Source organism: Coloeus monedula (assembly GCF_965178545.1).
Source record: "Coloeus monedula genome assembly, chromosome: 2".
Lineage (NCBI taxonomy): Eukaryota > Metazoa > Chordata > Aves > Passeriformes > Corvidae > Coloeus > Coloeus monedula.
This window is the reverse complement of record NC_138782.1, coordinates 16033504-16047202: the sequence shown is the minus strand read 5'-3', so window position 1 is coordinate 16047202 and position 13699 is coordinate 16033504. Positions and strand designations below refer to the sequence as shown.

At 44.7% G+C, this 13699-nt stretch overlaps 1 protein-coding gene across 1 annotated transcript; it reads right to left on the bottom strand.

Annotated features, from left to right (window-relative positions):
- Positions 1-695: 695 nt before the first annotated feature.
- SRP9 (signal recognition particle 9) lies at positions 696-6545 on the bottom strand. Its single transcript, XM_082303416.1, has 3 exons — positions 6426-6545; positions 3656-3724; positions 696-2381 (listed from the first exon to the last, which is right to left on the bottom strand). The coding sequence occupies exons 1-3, from the start codon at positions 6495-6497 to the stop codon at positions 2262-2264; spliced, it is 261 nt and encodes an 86-aa protein (XP_082159542.1). The 5' UTR covers positions 6498-6545; the 3' UTR covers positions 696-2261.
- Between the last annotated feature and the right edge of the window lie 7154 nt (positions 6546-13699).

The window sequence follows — 13699 nt, the reverse complement described above, 5'->3', positions numbered from 1 at the left end:
CATGTACAGTGAGCTCCCCTCTGCTGCAGCAGCCACAAGAAACTGATTTTTTTAATCACGAACCAGAAAACACATTCAAGTAGCTGGCAGCATGATAGACTAACTCAACAAATGTTTATTAGGGAAGTGACCAGTGTATATAGGAGCACTCTCAGCAAGGGTACAGGCATGAAAGGAAGAGAGCTCGGAATTCAGAGCTTCTCTACTGCCCCATGAACACAGTATGGAAATGGCTGGAAATTCCGGGACGAAGCTACGAAGCACCTATGTTTTCTTAAAGAAGTTTTCAAAACATTTGGGTTTTTTAAGCAGCAGCTTTGTAGTATCTTCTTTTGCATTCTGCCTGCACAGAACCACCCTAGCTTTTTTCTGATTATATGGAGAACAAGCTTAACAACACATACACTTACAAAAGTAGCAGTAGTATTTCCCCATGGTTTTAGGGAAATAACTTCTGAATTAGAAAACTACAAATGTGTTTCCTTGCCTGTTTTGCTTGCAGCTGCTGCTCTAATATACAGTACTGTAACTGCCCCTCCTCTAAAACCTCCTGGAGTATAAAGCTGGAGCCTTTTGGCCACTTGGTACACCCAGTCTCTCTACTACTATATTGCAAATATTAGGAAAGTTATTGGGGGCACCAAAGAAAAATTTCAGTATTACAGTATTTCATGAAAGTTTAACAATGAAGCGAGTCCAGCCTTCTCTCTGGCTTTATTTATATTTCAAAAGCCAATACAAAAATGTTACACACATACCAGTCATTCCTGCAGACCAGAATTTTGAGCAGTCACTGCGAATTTAGCACTGCAGTATTTTCCAACGACGTGCAACATTCTATGTTCAGCTGAAAGGGTACTCTAATGCAATATTTAAGCCCGGTGGTTTATTTCCAAGCTTTTGGCAAATGTGGAAAGTCCACTGCTTCCCAGTAGCTCAATTATTTTTATGTAAGTGACAGCAGGTAGCTACTTAGATGTTTTGTAATATACAAATACCACTACAAGTATGGGTCTGCTTTACTTTCATGGCTTGGTTTAACCCAAAAAATTAGATCTGAAAGCACCTAGTTATACCAATAGCCTAAGTACATGAAAATGTTCATCTGTTTTTAAGTATGCAAGACCCAGTCAAAGTTAAGTATCAATTTTAGCTACTGGGTTTTCAAACAAAAGGCTTTTTTTGCAAGAGACAATTAAGGCTTCTATCAGCCTACCAGAGGTTACTGTGAGAAACAAGTCCAAGCTACAGGAGCATTGGTCTATTTCTGACAGTGGTATTTAAGTATTTATTAAGCTGTTTTCATCCATTTATTCATTTGGCTGACATCCACCTGCCACATGTAACTTTTGAAAATGCAGTTAACAAGCTGCTAGAATAAGGAATATGGATAGTGTTTGGTTGGATATTTTCTATTAATATAATAGGCAAGAGCTTCCAGAATTTGTCTTGCTGAAATACTTCAATTCTGCCTGAAGCAAGGATGGGAAAAGGAACCCCTGCTAGTACAAAATAGCTCAAGTATGTAAAAAAGCCACTGACTATTTTTTAGTAACAGTATTTGCACAGGCAGAAAAAAACTCTCCCAGTTTCTCACAGATCTCTAGCAATATTCAAGTGAAGTTCTATTTTAACTTTTAAAATACAGTTTAATTACTTAGGCAATATAGGAGTTCTACAAACTGCATCATGGATAATGTTGCACGGCTTATGACCAAGAGCAATACCAAAGCTAGAATGTTGCTAGTGACAGTGGTAATACAAATTGGCAATTTCAACATTTCCAGAAAACATCTGTTATTCTAAACCCAACAGATTTATATAATGTATGTAAATATTTATTAGACCCAGTCACCATGCTACAGTATTAGGTTAATAAACCCTCTCATTTTAAGAATACACCAGCATAAGGTATGAACACAATGAAATCTATATGAAATTTTACAGTAACTTTCCAGAAGTATGCTTGTGGCCGATCAAATTCAGACTAACATACTGTAGATTTAAAATATTTACTTGTCTTCTTAGCATACCTAATGTGTAAGAATAGTTGCTTGATACCCAAAAATAAATATAAGCTTTCAATTGAAAGCACTTATTTTCCTAGATTTCCAAAGTGGAGTCTGAGGAGTGAAAATGCTTGACTTATCATCAGTCCACTTCAGTACATAAAAGCATCTCCTGCCCCAGTTTTTCATTGAAATCCAAGAGATTTTCTTCCAATGAAATATGACCGGAGCACTCATTTTATTTGCAGCACTTCAGTCTGTTTCCATGGCAGCACTGCGGGATTCCTTCGCCACCATGAGTCGCATGAGCTGACTGTGGAATTTCTCAATCTTCTTCACGTCCTGTGCCTGGTCTGTTCTGTACAGCAAACACTGCAAGATAAAGTTCCTAATATCAGATTTCACTTCAACTGGTTTTATTGTGTTTATAGCTGCTATGCATTTGTGCTTGGAGCACGCAAAACAAGGAGAGCACTGAAATGTTCATTTGTTACCAGGAGGCAGCACCAACACATCCACCCTGTTTCAAAGCACACACATATCTGTGTTTACTTTTCAGCTTCTCCTTAATGCTCATGCCTCCCATTTTGAAAACAGGGAAGCTCATAATTTATTCTAGTTTCTTCTAGCTCAAAAAGAACCTGTTAAAACTTAGGTTTTAAAGCTGCCTTTAAAGACACTCCTCTTTGAGCTGCCTAAACACAGAACAAGATTTTAAACCTGAAGTTACTTTCCTATTCTCTATATTCTGAAAGCAAGTTTATTTTGCCTTTCACAGTCCTTAATGTTACACTGCCTGGGACATAAAATTCAGTATTTCCCACTGAAAGGGATCCCCTACCCCAAGCAAAACCTGTTTTTCAAAGGCAGCCCTAAATAAGGAACACAGCATCTGATTAAGATAAAAAAACACTCAAACAAACAAAAAACTGAAACAACAGAACAACGCAACCAAAAACCTGAAACCAATCCCCATTTTCCCCCACCTGGTGTAACAGCTTTCTGTGACTGAAAGCAGGTAAGGCAGCCTACACCCCAGAAGAGTTCACATTTGTGAATCACCTGGCTCCAACTTCCCCTGTGGGAGATTTCAACAAAATTACTCTTAAATTGCCCCTGTTATCAGTGCCCCACACTTACCATCTCACCCATGTTTAGCCCTATTACCCTATCAAGAAGGGCCTTTACTGGAGTTTCACATCCCTTCCAGGCACTTGAAATTCCAATGCCAGACTACTTTTCTTGGAAAGAAGAAATTTGACTCTTTTCCAAGTCTGAAGACAAGAGTAGGGCAGAATACTGTGGCTCACCCTGGACTGCAGAAAAACAACTCCTTGGCTATAACATCACTGTCATTCAGTCTCATAATCACAAAGAAGGAACCTAACCTATGGCTAGAAGTTTTCATCACTCTGAGCAAATAAAAAGGACCACACTCACAGCAGTAAACACCTGTTTGAAAATGCTCCTGAACAGGTCAGTATCAATCACAGACGCAGCAACAAGGAAAGGCTGAGCACAAGCTTTCTAAAAGTTGTTAGGCACTCTCAAGGCAGTGTCCAAGAGCTCCCAAGCTAACTGACAGCAAAACACAAGTCTGTGAGAGGTACAACAAGCTCTGACAGAGGAATGTGTTCTGTACTTACAGCCACGTCATCTGTTACTTTGATACAGAGGTTCCCATCACAATGTCGGTATTTGAGAACGACACGCACCTGAAATGACAAACACTTTAAGAATTAGCACTTACAGCTAACAATTCTCAGAATATATTGAAGGAAACCTGCCCACATTCAGACTACCCTTAATTATAATTATGTACTGCTCCATGTTTTCAGCACCTCTGTGGTGCTCCTCAGCTCTGGTGGTATGGAAGTTGTAATCCCACAGCCAAAGTGGCGTGGAAGTTGGCCCACTACATTTCCCTGCCTAACACTTGAAACTGGTTTCATAGCAGCAACAGCAAGGTTAACACTGGGGATGTTCAAAAACACTGCAAATACAGCAACAACAGTTGCAGAGACCTTGGTGACAGGCAGGATAAACTATGAGAGTCGTGTCAAGACAAGACACCCCCTCGCTGTGTATCACTCCAGAAAAACCAACTGGAAGCCTGTGTTTGTAGGCTTGAAACACTTCAAAAAAAAGTAGCTCTACATGAAGACTTGAAAGGGATCAACTAAATGGGGTGACCTCAACACCACCACTTTTTCTCCTGTGGTACCTGAACTGTCATCACAGTTACTCCTGCAGTCACCTGCCCGCAGCTCTAACCTATCCAGCTGCTCTGGACCCTCAAATCACCAAAGTTCTCAAATCCATGCTGATAAAAAACCACATCCTTAGTGACTGAGCACTAAATGCTTCCTCCTGAGCACAGAATCAGCCACAGAGGGTCTGTATCTGTTTGCAGCCTCAGCTAACATCAGTAACTAGAAACGAGGCAAGGTGGCCTTTGAGAACATTCTGAACTCACACTGTAAACAGGTTTTTATTGTACAGTGATTTGTGCTAATGGTCAACAACCACCTTCACTACAAATACATTTTGAAATTCCTTCTCCAGAACGGATCTCATCACAGATTGACCCTTTTTAACAAACTGCCACCTTCTGACCACAGCAGCAGTGTAACAACAGCGCATCTCCCTACCGGGCAGCCCCAAAAGCACAAGAGAGGCCGCCACAGGCAGCAGCTACAGGCTCAACACATCAATAACCTGCCCTTACAAAAGGCAGGGCCACTCACTACCTGGCTGGAGACCACACACCCATCTCCCACAGCTCTTGTTCTTCCTTCAGTTTCCCAGCAAGCCCAAATACAAAAGCTCCTGAGGCTAATTCTCTGCCAAATTAACAGGACGGTATTTGTGTTACGACAATGGGGCCTACATAAACCCCTCTGTAACTAGACAAGTTTGCTGCCAGGGATGGGAAGAGATTGCCTTCGGAGACCCCTTAAGGGAAGGGGAAGAGCAACTCCTGGCTGCAGTGACATCCCTCTTCTTTCACTTAACTGAATGTCACAGAGCCTAAGGCGGCAAAACTGGGCAATTTTATTATCAGCTGCAATCGCATATGGAACCTCTGTGCTAATTAAATGGCAGACGTTAATCTGCTTTAAATAATCAGATATTAATTTAATCTTCTAAAGGTTTCGCCAGTTTCCCTATTTTTGGCGAAGAAAACTAGGCCTTTTTTACTGAAGTTTTCTCAGGTCTGAGTTCCACATCACATGTTTGTGCTGCTTTTTAGATGAACTATAATGTTTTTTCGGAAGTCTGAGGTTACTTTTAATATTTGCATAAACCACACTCCCAAAAAAGTCACCAGAAACAAGAAACAGTCATAAACTGAGAAGTTAATTCCTTAAGGAATTATTCTTTAGGATGCAAACACTTTCCAGTCCGAAACATCACTGCAGGCAACAATGTAACATAAGAGCCAATGAAATGACAAATCCAAATGACACAGTCTTAAGCGCTATAAACTAATAAAATGAACCAATTCTTGATACTTCAGCAGAGCTCTTAACCTCGGTTTTTAACACACGGGTACACTGTGAACGAACTCAGTGTCTCTGAAGTTCGGTTCTTGAGGTTCATCCCAGCTGCCAGTAACACCACCTGAAACACTGCTCTGCACGGATGTTGCTGGGGTTATAAATGAGAGCTTCCTCCTGTTTCACAGAAAAGGATGGTCAGGTGCAACACCAAGGAGTAACCCTCTTCCTTGGGGTTGCTTTATCCCCTGTACTCGGCACTGGTGAGGCCACAGCCCGAGTGCTGTGTCCAGTTCTGGGCCCCTCACTGCAAGAAGGGCATGGAGGCGTTGGAGAGAGCCCAGAGACAGGCAATGGAGCTGGGGAAGGGGCTGGAGCACGAGTCCTCCGAGGAGAGGCTGAGGGAGCTGGGGGTGTTTAGCCTGCAGAAGAGGAGGTTCAGAAGTAACTTTATCGCTCCCTGCAATTCCCTGAAAGGAGGGAGTAGCCAGGTGGGGGTCGGCCTCTTCTCCCATGCAACCTGCACACAGCCTTAAGCTGTGCCAGGAGAGGTTCAGGTCGGACGTTAGGAGGAATTTCTTCACAGAAAGGGTGATTAGACATTGGAAAGGGCTGCCCAGAGAGGTGGTGGAGTCACCATACCTGGAAGTGTTCAAAAAATATCTAGACGTGGCACTTAGTGCCATCTATGGTCTACTTAACATGGCTGTGTTCGGTCATAGGTTGGACTCGACGATCGCGGAGGTCTTTTCCAACCTAATCGATTCTGTGATTCCTGCCTCCCCTGTGCAGTCACCAGCGAACCCACCCCCAGCCCGACACCGCCCGCCGAGCTCCGCGCAAATGGAGCCGCCTCCAGAGCGCCGCTCCCGCTCCCGGGCCGCACATCCTGCCCTCCCGGCCCGGGCTGTCCCACCTTCATAGGGTCGGCGAGGTAGAGCTTCTCGGCGGCGCGGGTGAACTCCTCCCAGGCCTGGAAGTGCGGCATGGCCGGGCCCGCTCGGCTCGCCGCGGCAAGATGGCGCCGGAGGCGGGCGGGCGGCCGGCTGAGACGGCGCCTCCCATTGGCCCGCGGGAAAGCGCCGCCCAATCGCGGAGAGCGTGACTCAGGGCTCCCGGGCCGCCGGCCGAGCGCTCCCGCCACAGCGACCCCTGGAGGCGCGGCGGGATGGCGCCAGGCGCTCCCCGCCCGCCGCGCAGGGAGACGCGCCTCGTGGCGGCCCGGGCTGCGTGCCCGGAGGTCGAGGGTTCGAGCCCCGCTGCCAGCGGAGCGCCCACCCTCCCGCGGCTGGCACCTGCGGGGCTCTGCCAGGCCAGGTCCGGGCTGTCTCCGCCACAGCCGCTCGCCCTGGGGCCACGGGGGGCGGTGGGGACGCGGGTGCGCCAGCGGGGAGCCTGGAGGTCCGGCGGGAGGTGAGGGCAGGGCCGGGGCCGTGCGCCTGGGGTGTTCTGTTTGCTCGGCCGGCCCTCCCAGCTGAAGCAATTCCCAGGTTTTCCCCGGCTGGAAGGGCCTGCGTTAAGCTGGAGGTTGGCTTCGTGTGGAGCAAAAAGGGTATGTGGGAGCCCCTCACTGGCTTCCCTGCCCCACCTTGCAAAGAGGGGCTGGGGCACACCTAAACTAAAGCTGCTCTTTGGGGAAGAGACTGAATGGCATGGAATAAAATTATGAAATATGTTGGGGAACTCTGCTTTTCAGTCGTGTGTGTGTGTCTGTAAAGCTGACTTTAAAATTCCCTTCAAAAATGAAATGAGGGAGGAGAAAGAAAATCCAAGATTTCTCCTGTTATGTTTTAAAATCCCATTTCCTGCAATTATTTTTGTGCCTTTATAGAACAAAGCTTGTAGCCAGACAGAGAGCTAAGCTCTGCTCATGTCACACGGCTTGTGCAACTGCTGCAGTGACAATAAGCACGTAAAACTTGCAGTCTCTATTCTCTATTTCACGGGGATTCACTGAAAACCCAAAAGCTCCTGATAATGATTCACAGCTTCAAGTTTTACTGAACAACTCGAAGCTTAGCCAAACAAATAAACTGGAAGGTTTAGGGCAGATCTGCATTTGAGGGGACAAATTATGCAGGCTGTTGCAGTCTCCACTAGCAACATGGGGAAATACTATAGCTGCAGGCTTTTTTTGGCCACAAAAGGCATAATAAGTGCAAGAGAGAATGAAGAAATGTGGAATAGAAATAAAAGGGTGGATGGGAGGTAAGGGGAGAAAAACTAGAATGAAATTCCCTGAGTCAGTAAAGCAGAAAATAATTGTTACTGTGGGGATCTACTCTGAAAAAGTCTGCGGTGATTAGACTGACAAACTTCATAAATTGCGGGTTGTGGGTGTTATGTGCTCTAAACAATTCTGTTAAAGGGCTTTGCACCAATGAGTGAGGGCTATGGAGGGTGGAAAGATTTAAGGATTTTTTTTCTTTCTTTCCAGAACTGCTCACAGGGCTTAGGCGCTGATGTGTCAGAGAACCCAGCTTCAGAACTGTAGGAGTTGTCTTTCAGAGATCCTGAGAATCAACAGATTATCAGGTGATAGATATATGAACAGAGCCTAAAGCAACCAAGCAACACAGAACCTAACCTGGACGGGGTGGTTCTCTGCTCTCCTTGGGTTTGGGTAGCTATTTATAACAGCAGAGTAGGAATTGCATTTGGTGATGTTGTACAGACATGTAGGGGATGTAAACACATGGAAAGGAAAGGTGTGGGGAGCACAAACCCATTAACACACATAGCATTTTACAGAACCATTGTTCACCAAATTTGGATCCAGGTTTTCAAGTGGGACATGGGTGCACCTTCTGAAAGAGCCCCTGTTTTGAGCTGTCCAGTCATAAACACTTTAGGGTTGCTTTACAGAGGATTTTAGTTTTGACTCAAATGTTCAGGATCTTTTATGTGTTCTTTGACACAGAAGTGGTTTAGGAGCTTGCCAATGCCCAGTCATTAGCCCTGCACTTCAGCTAACGCAGAGCAAGATTAGAAAACAAACCCATTGTGGTATTTTTTTTCCCCATAACCTAGATGGTTTCCATGATCCATTTTAGGATGCAGCTTCTAAAACTGTTCTATATGCACAGCTTTGGAGGTGACAAACTGCAGCAGCCAGGGCAAAGAACAGAGAGAGGGATTTCATAACTGGCCTTGCCTCTGAGGGAAATGGGATGTGTCACAATGACAGTTCTATACAGCCTGATACACAGTGCTGCATAGCCTGTTCCTGGCTGCAGATCTTAAGGATTTTGTCATCCCTGCCACTGCCACCACCACCTATGGCCCCAGGTTGTGCTGCCGCAGCTGTTTGTAACTCTGCACTGGGGATCGAACCAGTGCTGGGATTAAAAGCAGCACCGGTTTTAGTAACACACTTTTTCACTGAGATAGGTTTGGTTTTCTAGTTTGTGTGGCCTTATGTACTGTTGTGCTGACACAGCTGTTGCAAATGTACCTTTTCTGGTGGCAAGACAGAATATGGGAATTCCTACTGTTTTTGCTGGATTGCCACCAAAAATGAGGGGCTGTATGTGAAACCACCCCCAGCCCCGGTTCGCCTGAAAGCAGGGCCAGTTGCTGAAATCTCCACAATTAAGAAGAGAAGCTATTTCTGAGCCCCAGGGAATGTCTGATACCTGTAGTTAGTGCACTGCTTCACTCTGTTGTTCTCCTTTTGCCTGGAGAACAGAACATTTTCTTGACATATTTGGAAAGTAAGTCAGACCAGTGCAGCTATTCAGCTGTAAATTGTATTTGATGTATGTCCAAAACTGTATTTTTCAAGCGAGTTCCAGTGAGTGCAGTAATAGTAGAAATCCTTCAATGGGCTTTTTGTTTAGTGAAATAAAATGAACAGTTGTTTATCACTGTGTGGAGTGTTTGGTATTCAGCCAATAATAATTTAGGAGTTAGTAAGAATTCTGCTAAAACATACTTACTTATCTTGCTTTCTTTTCTTGAGTTCCTGCTTTCTGCCATGCAAGAAATCATTCCAACGGTCTTAACGGCCATTCCATCACTTGCAAGTGGAATCTGGAATGCTATAAAACCTCATTTACTCTTTCCTCAGTCTGTCTTTGTATATCCTTGCTGTATTCCCTAGACCACCTTAGATAACGTCTTCTTTTGCTTGGATTTAAGGCTGTAAAAAGCTATGAAGCAATAATGTAAGTACTTGTGTGATGAAGACTTTTCATGTGGTTTTTCCTCAGGCCTTTTCCCCTCATCCAACCTGTATGTACATGATTAATGATCTCTCTTTGATCAAGCTTCTACATGCATTGCCACTGCAAGTTCTGCTTCGTAAAGTTGTGTTCAGGCATCTGGATTGCACATGGTGATTTCTTCAGGTGTTTTATCTAGTGTCTTCCTTTGCCTTAATGACAAACTGGAATAAAATAGTAGAGAAAACATTGCATTGGATCTTAAAACATCATCTATGGAGATCTTACAGCTCCTACAAAGTTCGTGGAAATTGCAGCTGCTCAGCATCACTCAGGGTCAGACATTTGGTTTCCTGTTCTTCACATTAATGCTTTTATTCTATCTAAAGCAGGTGCCATATTCTTTTTTTGCAAAACTATTTTTGCTTCCTGTATAAGGAACTCAGATAAGAGTATTAAATTCATTAAAATAGTTATCTGTCATCATGACATACTACTGGTGGGGAAAACAAACTGGTCTTCTCAGCTAAAAGAAGGTTTATGTCGAACACTGTGCTTTATCATGCTAAATTGTGGATTAGATGGGAAACAATGGAACAAACTGATCTCAGTTCTGCTGCTCTAAATCCAGAGTCATTCCTTTCATTTCGTTGGAATTTTTCTTTCTTTTTGTATCTGTAACAGTATAATTAAGAGCAGACTTTGGTGCCGGGATGATAATCCTGTTCTTGGACCGGGAGCAACATAAAGTCAGCACAGTAATTCAGGTCTGAGAGAGTGCTAATGAGGAGTTAGTTACGAGGCAATTATTACTGCCAGGAATGCTTAATGCTCAAAGGAGATATAGTTGCTTCTTTCAAAATAGCTTCAACCCAGCCCTTAGTAAAGTTAAGGAGAATCCCAGGCATTGTGATTATACATTCCATTCTTGTATGTGTATGGTCTAAACCAGCCTGGGGTTTGCACTGATGCAGACTTCAATCACACGGGGCTATTTTTTTCCTTTGAAAGGACATTTATATGCATAGGGGTGCAGATAAATCTTGAATACACTGAGATCCGAGGTCTTGACATCTCACTGGCTTCTGAATCTCAGCACCCATGAGAACTGAGCCTGCAGTGAGAAGCAGTTTGTGCTCCTGGATGGGTTATAACACGCCAGACTGAGCCACAGGTTTCACTCCACAGCTCCTGAAGGAGCACAAAGCGCGCGGCTCCTTTCTAAGGGTTTTATGTTTTACACAGCTTGGCTGAAGGTTTCACCAGGTTGAGCCATACACAGTTAATTACATCAATGATAATTTTCTATTCTTTTGCACAGAAGCATCTTACAGAGTGATTCAGGCTCATACTGTCCTAACAGGATGATTAAATATTGGTGACACTTTGTTGTTAAAAGACAGCTCATGACAGTTAAGGCTGTATGTGGGCAGCAGGATTCCAGGGCCCTGTCCTGGTGCCTGTCATGGCCCAGTCACAGCTTCAGGGCAGGGTGAGACGTGGATGCCTGTTGCTATCCTCATTCCTTTTCCCGGGTGCTTCTGCTCCTGTGAAAGGAGCACACTCCAAACAGGTCCCTGATCAGGGCACACCGTGATCTACACCTGCCAGACATTCGAGCAATGACCTTGCCCAAGGCAGTATTGTTTCCTAGTTAGCTGTAACCATCAGAAAAGACAATGTCATTTAATATGGTCAAATCTTTCTTTGGTAGGGAGTATATGTATGTGGATGGCAATAGCCATTACTCGGGCAAGAGAGTAATCCCTGCATATGGCCCTGTTCTATCCTTAATAGAAACTGCCCTTTCATTTTTGGATGCTGTTCTGACGGTGTTCGTGTTAAGCTGCTCAGTTTTGATAGCTGAAAAGATTAATCCCTTCCTGTTAAGTGGTCACTTTAGTTCCTTCAGCATAACAAGGTATTCAAATAAATGTGCTGTCATGCAGGAGACATATGTTAGAGAGCAGCCTCTCTGCTGTCACCACACTGGCTGTTGAGATTTGAGAATGAAATAGCAGTCCTCATGATGGCCTTCAGGGAGAAGAGGAGCACATCTGGTAGCCAGCTCATGAACCAGCATTTGAAGCACTCTGGTAGCAGACAGACACTCGTAGCATTAACTGCTCATAGATTTTGTATCACCATTATGTGAAATTTCTGAGCCTGCTTAAGATGGGCTTAGATCATCTGCTGGCACACACTGCAAGCACATTGATTTATTACATTAATCTTTAAGCAGCAAAGCTTTTTATTTGATTGGCGTGACTTAAGGCTGGTTTACCTGTACTGCTCATGCTGCCGTGGCTGACGTAATTGAGGAGTACAAAGCACCAGAACAGGCAAGTGAGATTAGATGCTTACAGTGATACTTTCCCGAGTCCTCTGGAGCTGTGTAACTGCAGTTGGGTTGGAAGGGCTTTCCGAATTTTTAACTTAAGTTGACTTCTAATTCTAAACTACATGTCTGAGCCTGGATCAGATGGAAATTGCCGCCTCCTCCTCAGTTCAGCCTACAGAAAGGGAGAGCAGTTCCCAGTCTGCTGTAATGCTAAGGCTTGAACTTTCCTGGCAGGTGAACCCTGCCAACTTCTTGCTCAAGTGAGAGTAACAGGCTTCCCCTTCCCCATGCGCTGTTGTGAGATCAGCAACCTACAGCTGGTGGGAAACAGTAACTTTCACTGTTTGCAGAGAAAATTCGTGCCTGTCCCTGAATGTGCACAGCCTCATTTGAGCGGACTCTTGATTTAGCTGTGTCAGTACAAGAGCTGGTAGTCCCAGCTACTTGTCATTGTCTTTTCCCAGGAATTAATGCCCTCTCATGATGTGTTTGCAGAAATGCATGTGTAAGTACCCCTCAATCCACTTCAATCAAACTGGGCTAGCAAAAACCTCCTACTTGATCCATTTAAGTCTGGCCCAGGTTGACCGAAGTAGCTGAGGGGGTGTCCACACGAGCCTACTCTGCAGGCAGATCTCAAGAGGTGGTAATTTCCACAAGAAGTAGGACGGGCTGAGCAGGGGGAAGTGGATCTGAATCAGCAGCTTCTCCCATGCCCTGGGCTGCAGGCAGAGGAGGACTGTAGCACATGGGCCCACTGGGCAGCTTGGCTGGCACAGCTTGGGGAGCTGCCGTGGAGCAGCTGTTTCCCCAAATACCCCTTCCCGTAGTTACAGGGAGAAGAACTTTGTGCCGAGCAGCTGTGGCCAAGAATGCACAGCAGAATAAAGACCCTGCAAGCTCCTCAAGCTCCCCTGTTCCAGTCTTTGTCCTTGGTCAAGGGTTGGTGAGGGTAGAGGTCTGAATTAAGGTCAAATTAATTCATCGTCAAAATGGATGCTCGACATTTGTGTTGCCAGTTCCTGGAACAACTGCAAGCACCCACATTCCTTGGATGTCTGCAGTATGGCAGCTTCCTCTAAGAGTGTCTGATACACAGACCTTGTGTAGTACTGGGCTCATAGGCCCACATAAAGCATACACAAGATCCGGGATCAGTGCTGGGAAGGGCTTCCTTACTTCCAACATAGCGCTGCTGTTAAGACCCTTGTCGTGGAGGTTGCAAGTATTTACCTGGCTCTTTGGTTGGCTTGGGTCTGCAGAGGAATTTTAACCTCAAATCTCTAAGGTTAGTGTTCTTCTAAGATTTGGATTACATTAAAAATATGGAAGGACATCCAGGTGGTGTTTAGGAGTGGGAGCAGGGAGAATATCTGCATAAATTCCACACCATGGCTGTGACTTTATGTTGAAGGGATAACTACTAACAAGATTTGAAATGTGCCCTAACCATTGCATTCATGCTGAGGTGTTTTTCTCTCTCCATTAACAACTTTTACTGATCTCATTTTTTTTTAAATGAGTAGAAAGTAAGTCAAAGGTTGAAGTGATTTTCCTCCTTCACAAATTACCGACAATATTCCCCTTTCATTTAGATGAGGCAGAAGTTGAGAGGTCACACAGATACCAGAAACACTTATGCAAGGGATGTGAATGAGGAGGCAATACTCACTGCTCTCACTGTTT